The sequence below is a fragment of the Monodelphis domestica genome, chromosome 8 (genome assembly GCF_027887165.1).
Source record: "Monodelphis domestica isolate mMonDom1 chromosome 8, mMonDom1.pri, whole genome shotgun sequence".
NCBI classification, from domain to species: Eukaryota; Metazoa; Chordata; class Mammalia; order Didelphimorphia; family Didelphidae; genus Monodelphis; species Monodelphis domestica.
The window spans coordinates 190,300,465-190,313,527 of NC_077234.1; the positions used below are offsets into that span (position 1 = coordinate 190,300,465).

Consider the following 13,063-nt stretch of genomic DNA (forward strand, 5'->3'; position numbering starts at 1 on the left):
TGTACTCTGCCATACAGTGACTCTGGGCTCCTTGCTGCTGGTCATACAGTGCCCTCCATCTTTTGAGCATTTTCACTGACTGTTCTTCATGCCTAGAATGCTCTCCCTCCTCATCTCTGCCTCCTGGCTTTGCTGGGTTCCTTCAATTCTCAGCGAAAGTCTCACCTTTTTCAAGTCCCATCACTCCTTAATCTCTGTGACTTCTTTTTGACACCATCTTTAAGGTATTTCTCTTGTTTGGACATGGATGCTTAAATATTAATTCTACTAGTAGACTATCTATGGGAACAGAGACTCTTTGTATCACCAGCATTTAGCACAGTGCCTGACACATAGTATGAACTTAATAAATATTAGTTGATTGAGTGATTCAGTTTGAATTCCACTTTGCGTTAAAATCGTATCTTTCTCTGATGTAATTAATCCTTCCAGTTAGTGTACTGAGTTTTTAAGTGGTAGCATAAGGTAACAATATTAAGAAGCAAGATTGCAAAGCAGAACTTGGAAGTCATTTACAGACTATCATATAAATTAAGAGAAAATAATAGTTACTTACAAACTGCCTCATAAGTTAGGGGAATAAATATGTCACTGAAAACTATTTTTTAGATTAACTAAGACTACATCCTGAGAGTATAAGCAAAATTAGGGGACACTATCTTGTGTCTTGCTGTAAGAACCCCTTGGTCCTGCTCATTTCCCATAGTCTGTAAACCTTTGACAAGCTCTAGATATACACAGTAAAGCCAACAGCACACCCGTTCAAACAGTATGCTAATGAATTAATCCTTACATATGCTGATAATTTTAGATGAGGTAAATATGTTAATAAATGAATGTTAAGGTGTCTCTCCCACTCCCCAAATCCTATAAAACAAGAGCCCAGACTCCTTCACTCCTCACTTCAGAACTTCTCTATCTATTATTGTTCCATGCTATTCAAGTCTTCCCAGCTCCCATCCATAGTCATGTAAGTATTCTCTGTGCCCTTCCCTCTCTCCATTTTCTCCCCAAGCTGTCTATCTTCCTCTACCATTCATTTCCTCTATACTCTCTGTGCCTTATTAAAGTGAGATTGAAGCATTTTTCCCAGTTTGCTACTATCATGGTCTCTCCATGTGAGTATCCAGAAATCCAGGAGTGTTTGCTCCTCCTCTACCCCAAAGACCCCCTAGCAGTCCCATTCTTTTAGTTATAAACAGGGAGCAGCAAGATGGAAGCTTTATGCTATTCATAGTCACATACCCCTGAATGAACTTGAGTGCAATGAATTCATGGTGAGAAATTGTGTGGGTCACTAAAACTCAAGGTCTCCTTCAGGAGATTTTTTTCCCCTTTTATCTAGCTCACAATATAGCAACTAATAACCCCATTAATTAATCAGAAATTCACCTTTCTAAGACTGTGAAAGCTTTATCAAGTCATTTGATCTCATCATGTCTTATTTCTCAACTCTAAAATGAGGGGGCTGGACTATGTAATGTCTACCTTTAGATCTGTGATCCAAGAAATTTAAGAAAAATCAGTTTTCAGTCATGAGTAGTTTAAGAGCATCTGGTGAGTAGCTAGACAATCTGGGTTCATATCTTAGTTCTGTTACTAATTAAGAAACATGACAAAGTCACTTAGACTCTCAAGCCTCAGTTTCCTCAACTATAATATGGAAATATAAATATAATACTCATGCTAATTATCTCAAAGAAAGGTTGTGGGAAAAATGTTTTGAAAATCTTAAATTGATTTACCAACAGTTGTATGATTGTATATTTTAGAATATTCAATGTCCTAAGTGTTTTTAATCTGAAGTATATTAATGAAAACATTTTAAATAATTATTTTAATATAGTTGATATATGTTTATATCTGTCTATCTATCTACCTACCTATCTATCTTTCTATCTATCTATCTATCTATCTATCTATCTATCTATCTATCTATCTATCTATCTATCTATTTATCTATCTATCTATCTATCTATCTGATGTTTTAATATCATTATGAGAAAGAGTCCATAGATTTCACCATACTACCAAAGGGTTTGAACACTTATACAGTACAGGGGATAAAGTGCTGGGCCTGAAGTCAGGAAGACTCATCTTTCTGAGTTCAAATCTGGCCTAAGACACTTCCTAGTTGTGTGACCTTGGACAAGTCATTTAACCGTACCTGCCTCAATTCCTCCATCTGTAAAATGATCTGGAAAAGGAAATGGCAAACCACTCCAGTATCTTTGCCAAGAAAATTTCAAATGGGTCAAGATGAGTCAGACATTGCTGAAAAATGTCTGAATAACAACAGAACACAAAACCAAAGGGGCTAGGATAGAAAAAAAATTGAGAAAAAGATGTTTCCTTGCCTAAAAGGCCAGATGGTATTTCAAAGTACCATCTTTGTAGTACAATGATTCATAAACATGACATAGGGATCATTGGACCAGTAAAGCATATTCTCCTGAGGATCTCTTGTAATTTATTGGCAGCAATTTAGTTATCAAAGAGAGTGGTTAGGAGGTAATTGAGAGAAGTGAGATGGTAACAGCCTACCATAGCAACTGAGTACCTTATCTATCTACTATAGCCTTCTGGGCCTCAAGTGATTAAATGAATAATAAGAATCATTAAATCCCCAAAGATTAAGAACCTGACCAGTAAAATCCCACCTACCAGTTAATATTTGAGAAAAATCAGGAAATGTCTACATTTTCTATCACCAATAATTCAATTCAATAAACATTACAAAACAAATAGTTCCTAGCTTATCTTCTAGTGTAGTTTACAGATACGATGAGTAACAAGGCCTGCTTTTTGAATGAGAGAAAAATATAATTTAAAAGTTAAGAGCTCCAGAAATGACAATTTTATTTTTCCTGGTGTATTGCCTAGGGCTATAACTATCACTTTTTTGTGCCTATGGCAGGCAACTAAAAACAAGTCATCAAGCCATCTTACTAAGACAAATTCATTTTGGAATATGGGGGAAGAAGCAGTGAGGAAGACAAGAGAACACAGAAAATGGTAAAGTGGTGCTGTTGAAATGATCAAGAGATCACTTGGGATGAGGCAGATAAAGGGAACAAGCTATTGTAGTTTCCCATTTAGCCAGTTTTTCTTCCTAAGTCGGTGTTAAACATAATTATTTTTATACTAATGAAGGAGTGAGAGGGCCCACCGCTCTGGAGTATAATTTCCAGTTGTCCTGCCTCAACAATGATTTTGGTTGGACTTCTGCTTGAGGACCTCAGACACTTGAATTCAAATGATAACATTAATCTTCATAATAGCATTCAGGGGAAAATATGGGAGAAAAAATGTTTATAATAGTCAGAAGAAAATTAATAGAGCTTAAGAAGGTTAAATGATCTATGCCCAAAGTCACCAACATAGTAAATAGTGGAGATTATTCTTTAGGTACCTTACCCAAGGCAGAGAAAATAGCTGCAGCCCAGAACATTTCCCCCATTAGGGCAGGAATAAAGATGAGTCCACCCATGCGCTTCCCATAGAGTTGCTGAAATGGATCTAACATTGTAACGTACCCTTTGGAACGCATGGGTTTTGCAAAAAACAGACCACCTAAAAGCAAGAAACATATAATTAAAATTTATTATGCGAGTATCTGCCAAAACGTATATTATAATATTTTTACAACTGCAAAATGTAGTAATTTCCAAGGAGACTCCAATATTTTCTAGGAAAATACTAAAATTGAGGGATAGAGAAATATCAGAAAAAAAAGAAAGGCCTTTTTTCCCCCATACAAAATCTAGAAGTGCACAGAAAGATGGTAGAGCAGAAATCAAAATCTAAAATAGTTTCAGCATGAAATTGGTCCTGAAGAATTTAGTGATGGAAAACAAAAGCTCTGTCTACTAAAATGACACAGAGGTCTCTTCTGGGAGTCTTCCAAAATGACTTAACATATAGTACTTGCATTTTCAGGATATTCTATAGGAATTTTATCTGAGTACAGAGTCCCAGAAGAATCTTTATTTTGAGTCCATTTCAAAAGAATCTGAATGGAGATCTCACTTCTAACATCCCAGTGTGACTAATAGACTCAACTTCTTAGTGCCATAGGCAAATCTCTAAGAATATAAATTCAGAATTGTTGAAGTCCTTTTATCTCTCACTACTATCTTCTTTTTGTTTCCCACTTATGTGGGACTTCCTACAAATTAAACACTAATTGTATGCAAAATTCATGTGCATTTGAAGATGATTTGATAATTCTCTTTGAAAAAATACTGATATATGTATAGATTATCATTGTAAGAAGTAAAATAAGAAATAAAACTTATTGAATCCTTAGCAGGCTAATTGTCTTCATCTCAAAAGAAATATATGTATATATGTATATATATATGTATATAGAGAGAATAAAATGTTGGACAGGTATATTGGCAGAATAACGATTCCCCTCCCCCCCATTTATTAGGAGGAGATTTGAGTTTGGGCACTTTGAGGAAATGGGGCAGCAACTGAAGAAGTGCCAGAAAACCCTTTCTTGCATATCACTAATCTTCTATGTCACTCCATCTTGATGATTGTGATGCAACATTATTGATTATTGACTTAAACGCTAATGGGAAGGTTCATGGAAGTATTAAGCAGGCTGAAGCATGATACTGATGACAACTTATAAGAGAGACAGTATACAAGACATCATCCAAGACAGGACAATCACATAGTGAGGACAGACAACAGATAGAAAAAATGAGATGCTAGACTGTAACTTTAAAGATTTAAAAAGAACCAGAGGAAGGAGTCTAGCTCATCCAGGACTTTTTAAAAGGAGAATGAATGAGACATGTATGAGCATTATACAAGATAACATGTAGAAGGTTCAAAATTTATCAGTGGAGAAGATGCCCACACTAATTAACATCAATGTACATTTTGTATCCATCTGCATCTGGTTAATTAGTCACTGAGTTCTAGCTTTTTTTCTTACCTAAAATCAGGCTAAGTGAATATCCAATTGGTGCTTGTGCCCAAGCCAAACCATAACCTGGAACATACACTGCCTCAGCTGTCCCATTGATATAACCTCCGCCAACCCAGGTGGCTGAAACAGAATGAAGCAATAGGAAATCCAGTTATTTACTATACAATTAGCCTTTAAGTGGCCATCACTATTTTCCTTCATTTTATGACACATGAAAAATGTGTTCTACAATAAAATGAGAAACCACCCATTCATCTTTTAAAAAGGAAAACTTTTCTTAGAGACAGCTATCTGGTTGTATCTATTTTAGGGTTAGTTTGTCATTTGTAAAAGGAGATTAAATTAGTTGACCATTGGAGTTTCCTTATGATACTATGATTCCATTGCCTTATAACTCTTCCAATTTCCATGTTTGTTCTCTCCTTGTTTTTTCATGTTTCTTCAGAAGTGGGGATGGTTGCAGTATGGCTGTATGTATGTCAGGTCCACAGGGCTTTGCCAAACAAGCAATGTATCAATAAGTATGTATTAAACACCCACTAAGTGAAAGATACTTTGTTAAGAGTTGGGGCTAGGAATTAAATCCTGCTCTCAGGGTGCTTACAGTTGCCCTGATATCTATTTTTAGAATGCAAATTTCTGCTGAGTTGGATCCCTGTATATATTGTATACAGAACACAATCATGCATAGACTGTTTACCGATTATTATCCTTAATATTCTCCGACAGAACAGTTGCCATTGTGCTAGGAGAGAATATTGTGTAAGCTCCTTGAGAGCAAGGATTTCTTGATTTTGTCTTTATATCTCTAGTCCCTAGAAGGCACTTAATGACTGTTTAACTGAATTGAATTGAACTTGACTCCAAATTTTATTCATGCTATACCCTATGCCTATAACATTTTCCTCCTCAGTATCCTAACAATCAGTTCTACTTCCCTTCTGAGGCTACCTCTAATTCCCCCCAATTATAAAAGTCCTGCCTCACTGGATCATAGATATAAAACTAGAAAAACTTCTAAGCATTTAGTTCAACTCCTTCATTTAACAGATGAGGAAACTGAGGCCCAGAAATATCAGATATTTGTTGAAACTACAAGTCAGTAAATACCAGACATGATATGAACCCATACTATATGGCCCCCCCAAACAATAGGACTCTATCACACTTGTCTCTCCTTATCTGATCTCATTGCATTTTATACTCATATTTGAATTTGCATCCTATACATGTGTCCCATCTCCTACTAAATGATAAACTCCTTGAGGGTAGGGTCCTTATTTATGTTTTTTTTTCATCATTTTCCTCTAGTCATAGCATGTTGTGCTCAATTGTTTAATAAAGATTTAGTGTGTAAATGAATGAACTATGCTCAATAGAGCAGTGGGGTTAATACCTGTGCTGTGCAATATGAACTGGAAAGCTCGATGATACAGTGGATAGAGTGGTGGGCCTGGAATCAGAAAGATCTGAGTTCATATCTGGCCTCAGACATTTCCTACTTGTGTGACCTTGGGCAAGACATTTAACCTCAGCTTGTTTCAGTTTCTTAACTGTAAAATGGGCTAATAAAAGTACCTACATTAGAAGGTTGTAGGGAGAATCAAATGAGACAATATTTGTAAAATGTTCTTAGTCCAGGCAGTGGGCTAAGAACTACTATTAGAATTACTATTAAAATAATTATAAGAATTATTATCATTACTCTATATGACAATGAGATCTTCTAAATAAAGGGTTTTTTGGTTTTGTTTTTTAAAAGACTTTTTTCCACGAAGAATAACAAATAATATTCTCTTTCCCTTGACAATTCTTGTGCCTATTCTTGAAATAAATGTTGGTAGTATAAGAGCACGGAGTTAGCTGGCTAGCAAAGGCATGCTGGAGCCACCTGAAGCATGTCTGGTTGAAGGTTGCATTAAGAGAACAGTGCCAGGAAAGATCTTGAAATGAAATAGTTATTTCAGAAAAGACTAAATTAAATTACAACCTAAGAATGAAACAATCAATTCTATTAGCATCAAACATATAAAATGGGTGACATATACAAATAAATGCAAGCAAATAAATGTTCATTTGCTCAATAAATTTTGATTTCTTATCTATAATATTTATATAATATTTTAAGGTTTGCAAAGGTTGCTTCTAGGTACATTAACTCTTACCACAAAATTCTCCATATTTTGGTTCCCATTTTTCATCTATTTTTGCTCTTCCTGCTTATGCTTATTTGAAGAATATAAGCACATGAGTGACCACATTCAATGCATTTGAAAAGATGTCATAGGTCTTTCAGTAAGTCTGACTAATGGAGGAGTCGTATTTTTTCTTTCCATTTTCTACTGTCAAAAAATCTCTAGAGCGCATGATAATCCCTCAAGTGTCTACACTAGCCTATGCAGTTAATTTTTGTAAAGGCCTCATTTGGTACTAGCAGATTGAGACTGGCTTTGACCACATTTATTATATCTTTTAATTGACAGAAATGGCAACATGATTCCCATGTTTCAGTACTGAACAATTAAACTTGATTGCTATTGTCAGCTATGCCACCCTGATAAATAATAATGAAGGACATAATATGTATACACGTATATATACTATCACATATATGTATTTATGTAGTGCTTTAAGGTTTACAAGGCTTCTTTTATGTGTGTGTATGTAATATTTGTGTCTATATGCCAGCTGTATTTATTACTAAATATTATTGTGTCCTGCTGCAAATAGAGAAACAAAATTGCGTGTGATTAAATGTGTCTGGTCTATGTTAGTAAAAATGCAAAATCAATATATTTTAAGTGTTATTTAATACAAAAGGTTCTTTGTATAAAATGAGGATATTAGAAATGAATTATTTGATTTAGAACAATATGTTACCCATCTTTCCTGTCTTCCACCTTGACTATAAACCTTCTTTTTCTCAGTTGTTAACTAATAAAAAAATAATATTTTCTTCTTCATTTCTGGCCCTGTGATAGGTTCGAGTTATATAGTAAGTCTTAAACAGCTTATAAAGGCTTTCATTTAAAAAGGCCTTCTACCAGGGTTTAATCTCAAAAGATGGAGTAGTGGATTCTTACAGATACAAAACCTGTAGCTGTTTCTTCTTGGTAAGGTTGTTATATATTGAAGCTGACAACTACCTCAGTGATGTTTAATCACACAAACATAATTTTTCATCATGTGGGCTCTTTTGTCCTTTTTTCAGGCTATAGTGAAAATTATATTAAGTATAACTCATAATGGCACAATTAAAATTTGGTTAGTATTTTGATTATAAAAAACTTAGTTTTAGACATTTCAGTCAAGCTATAAAAGTATATTTTCCTTTGAAAGTTCCTTATATTCATGATGAAAAAATACTATTATCTCTACAGAGAAAACTGATGAACTGAGTCCATATTGAAATGTGGTATTTTCTCTTTCTCTTTTTTCTCTATTTTTCTTGCTTTTTTTGAAATATGGCTAATGTGGAAATGTTTTGTATGGCTTTGAGTTGATATCATATTACTTGCCTTCTCAGTGGATTGGGGAGAGGGTAGGAGGGAGGAAGGGAATTTAGGATTCAAAATTTAAAAAGAAAACAATGTAAAAAATAAATAATGAATTAAAATGTTAAAGAACTTCCATCCCACCCCAAGATACAATTCTTTAGTTATTAGTTATGAAGTAATTAGTTCTTTATGTGACTATAAGCAATAATGTGAGTGTTTAGGGGGCAAGAAATTATTTTAAATTTTTATTTTTTAAAAGGATAATTATCCTACAGAGCAGATCCAGGACAGTCAAAGGGTTGCACAATTATGTAGCAAATCTAATGTAATCATTTAAAATAAAACATGAAAATATCATGGGCGATTTATGTTGTGAGCAAAATAGGGCTTCCAAAAATATAGTTCTTGATATAATTATTTCCTATATATTTTAGTAATTTGTCTTCTACATTGGAAAAAATTCAAACAAGAACAAATTAAGAACCACTCTGTTAATAGACATAGTAAATCAACAGGTGCTTAATCCACACCCAATCCATTTTTATCTCCAGTAATGTTTACAGATCAATGAAGGGAGTGGTCCCAGTTCTTTGATCTTATCTCAGAGACTTGTAGTATGCTGGTTATATAAACTTCTTAAAGATGACTTATTGTATTCAACAAATTATTCTAGAATATCATGGCTTAATTTAGGCAAAGTCAGATATTTAAGGAAGAAGTATTTTTTGCCAATTCAGTCCTGGCAAAATAACTGTGCTATGTAGAAATTCATGTTTCAATGCAATTTCAGGGCTCAACTATTAGAATTCCAAATCTGTTATTTTTTCAGTTGGCCCTGGGAGAAAGAAGAAAAGACTCTCTGGCAATGTGAGGGACATTACAATCATTTTAAAAGATATTAATACCCTAATGACTTTGAAATACTAAAAACACAATTCTTTAGTTATTGCTTAATGTTTCTGTGTCAAATACAAATGCTTTTTAATTCCATATTTCTTTCATTTCATAGGTAGTTCATTGGAGAAGCAATTCTCTCCTGAAATGACATTCTGGGGAAAAGGGGGAGAAGCTGGACAATACATTAGAACAGGATGAATTGATGGAGAGGAGAGAATGTCCAGAGAAGAATTTCTGCTAAGGCACTCCCTAGTGTTTTTCCCCCCACTTTTCCAGTAATGCATGTTTTCAATGATCTTGAATTAAAGTATTATGCTAATAACATACTATTTTCTTTTTCAATAAAGTAATTTGTAGCACAGACATATATGTTATAAATGACCAATTCAATCCAATGGAAACTTTTATGTCCAATTTTATCAGCTAGGTTTTTTTTAATGGCAAAGCAATTATCAATATTCGTTGACTTTTGTCATTTAAGATTTTACTAAAATCAATATGACATTGGTATAACAAGGTCCTGCTTAGTTTCCTCTTTTTTTTACTGGATATACCTGCTTCAATCTACCTCTTTGTTTTGACATTGTTTTCATTCCATCTACTAAAGCCTACTGTTATTGGGCCATATTTCAGTTTATGTATTCATTGATATTCTACTAAAAAAATACCATTAAATCAATTTTGGTATAAAATATGATGGCTCTTGGGCCTTAAACCATTTTGATTTTTAGAAAACTTTTAAATATCATATAGGCTATTACAATTTTATTAGTTTAGCTATAAAGAGGGGCTTCTTCAAATCACTGGATACATGGAGCTAAAGAATAAAATTTGTGAATTTATGAATATTAGCCACAAGCATCAGCACAGCTTTCATTCAGAGGAAGCCAAGGAGAGGAAAGGTGAAGGCTTGGCACCTACCAGTCATGGTAAATCCACCAACTAGTAAACCTATATCTCTGCCACCAACTATTATGGCTTCACTGCGTTCTTCTGAACTGCCACTGTTCTTGGTTTTCCAAGCAGCCCATATCCCAACCATCAATATCAGAAGATAGAACACAATGATAGCTATCAATCCTTCTACATGGAAAGCCATCTTCAATTAGAGATCTTGATTTTTCTCCCAGGCTGGCTATTTCATTAAGAATTCTAAAGAAAAATACAATAAGAATTGTAACACATTAATATAACTATTTTAATGACCATTATAAAACAATATTAAATGAGGGGAAGCTATATGCATTTAGGTACTTAAATGCATACCAGGTAGTGATGAATGGAATAGCCTATAGCCTATAAGGTTTAAAGAAGTGTTATCTTTAGAGCAGACAACATAAAACAATTACTAAATGTCATTGAACATCACTATAAATTAGTTTTTTTTTTAAACCAAGTAAGAATTTTTACAACGGAAATCAATTTGAAAATACTTCTTATAAATAACCATGATCATTGGTGTTTAGTGGCCTTTCAAAGAGAAAGAAACAAAGAACCTTACCTTAACTCACACGTTTGTGAGGGAAACACTTGCCAAGAATATATTATCTTAACTTAAAAATAATTTTCAACAATTTTTAATTTAAGAATATTTGGACATTTTAAGTGAATTAGAACTGGTCTAGGTTGTTCAATTAGGGAATATGTCAGAACTTTATATGCAATATTAGACAAGCTTATAGCGGCTTGAAAAACAATCTAATAAATAAATATAGACAAACCCACTTAGGAAAGTCGATGTCAAATATACATACTGAATCATTTCTATAGCTGTTCACTGCCTGGTGGTGATGAATCTCCCCACCCCCACCTCTGGGGGGGAGGGGACACCACACCTCTTTCCTCCTTCCCTCACAACAGCCTTTAAAATGGAATACTATGTAGAAAATTCCTTCATAAACAAAAATATTTGTCTTTTAAGTTTCAGAACACCCAGAAATAAAATAATTTGTAAAATCATCAAAATTGCTAAATATTTGAGTCTAGGGAGTCAGTTCTAATTCTGCCCCCTTCAGATTTTTTTTTTCTTTTAGAGACCACACTTGCTCACTGTCATTAAGCCGACCAAGCAGCTTGTTGAGAATCCATACGTGTAGATGGGCACAAAAAGTACTTTTTTATCTGGAAAAAGTCGACCAAGAGAAATAGCTGGGCTAAGCTTATCTCTAGAAATTGTTCCGGAAAGGAGTTCCATTAGTCTCATTCCCATATTTCTACCATAACCCCCTCTCTCAGCTGGTCCTCCCCCCGACATCCTGGTACACACAACTCTCGAACCTTTCCACAGTGGGATACTTTGAGGCCATCTTCTCTTGCCCTCCTTGTCTTTCCCTCCTTTATCTCTTCCTTCTCAGTTTCTTTGTCTCCACGCCTCTTTGAGCCCGCACCAACCTGCTAGATCTCCACTCTAATTTAGATCGATCTATCTATCGGGGCCGAGGATGACACAGAACAGGATCTCACATAGAGACCCTGTCAATGACTCCAGCGGCACCTGTTAAAGATGTTTCAGCCTCATCTCAGCGGGATGAGGGAGCCTACCCCCCGGCTGGCACCAACTCCAAAAAAGGCTTCTCAAGTCCAGTTTGGAAGCGGGACCCAGAACCCTTGGTCCTACCTTGCCTTCCCCTCCCTTGTGAGTCTTCTTCTGCAGGAGATTCTCGAAACTTAGACCGCCTCCGGTAGCACACTCTGGCTCCTCCTGTGTCCGAAAGATTCGGCCTCCCGGTGGGCTCCCGGGGAGATCGAGGGAGCGATTGGAGGCCACCCTGGAGGCAGCAGCAGGTTTCTTGTAGGAGTATCCTTCCAGTCTACAAGTATCTTAGTACCCCGAGTTTCAGCCTACTTTTGGGGTGGGGCACAGGATTAAGGAGCGTTCTTGAGAAAGATGGAATGTGGAGGGCTGGGGTGCAGCTGGGGGTGGGGATAGGAGAGGTTCTGGGCTGGGGGATTCAGTGACTATTAGACGTGATTGTCAGGCTAAAAGAAAACATCCTTTCTTTATAAGGGGAGGAGGGAAAGGGGCATTCGTCAGAGCTTGGAATCTGGACGTCAGAGAAAAGTGAATGAGAGTACTTGGGGACAGCGCCGGTCTGGGGCGCTGGGGTGGATAAAAGGTTGAAAGCAAAGGAGTGATGAGGGAAGGAATGGATGAGAAGGGCGGAGTGCCAGGGGAGGGAGAGGAGGAGTCGGAGTCATTGGATGATGGAGGGTGTAAAACCACTGGTGGAGAAAGAGGAGGGGGATTGTGAGGAGAAAAAGAATAGATGAGGAAAAGGAAGAAGAGTATTTGGAGAGATGGACAAGTTCCCCTCAGGAAACAGACTGTTCAGAGAAATCTCTGATTTCCAAGGGGCCAACAGAAAATAGATGCAGCCTCCAAAACCCACTAACCTACAACTTAAATTAGTATATTTCCTTGACGTCCTATCTTAGCAGCTGTGGAGGCAGAAGCTTCCAATCTCAGTTTCATTAAATATTAGCCTAAAATGAACTTGGGTAAATTATGTAATTCTCAGGGTCTCAGTTTCCTCACTTTTAAAACGAGTGGGTTGGTCCCCAAAATGTCTTCCATATATAATTCTCGGATCCAGTGATCTCATCAGGACCCCAGAGAAGGAAGCATCCTGAAAGACTAAGCTTTTGAAGTTTTGAAAAGAAACTTTTTACCTTCCCAGACCCTGGAAATATTAGAGTTGGAAGGGAATTTAGAGATCTATTCTAA

At 35.8% G+C, this 13,063-nt stretch overlaps 1 protein-coding gene across 1 annotated transcript in view; it reads right to left on the reverse strand.

The window, feature by feature from the left end:
• The window catches only part of SLC5A7 (solute carrier family 5 member 7), a 39,918-nt gene extending 27,380 nt beyond the window's left edge, over positions 1-12,538 (reverse strand). The window contains exons 1-4 of the mRNA XM_001364329.4: positions 11,957-12,538; positions 10,261-10,491; positions 4,952-5,065; positions 3,418-3,573 (exon numbers count right to left, since the gene is read on the reverse strand). Of these exons, the coding sequence (XP_001364366.1) occupies positions 3,418-3,573; positions 4,952-5,065; positions 10,261-10,438 (448 nt within the window). The 5' untranslated portion in view covers positions 10,439-10,491; positions 11,957-12,538. The remainder of the gene's footprint in view (positions 1-3,417; positions 3,574-4,951; positions 5,066-10,260; positions 10,492-11,956) is intronic.
• Between the last annotated feature and the right edge of the window lie 525 nt (positions 12,539-13,063).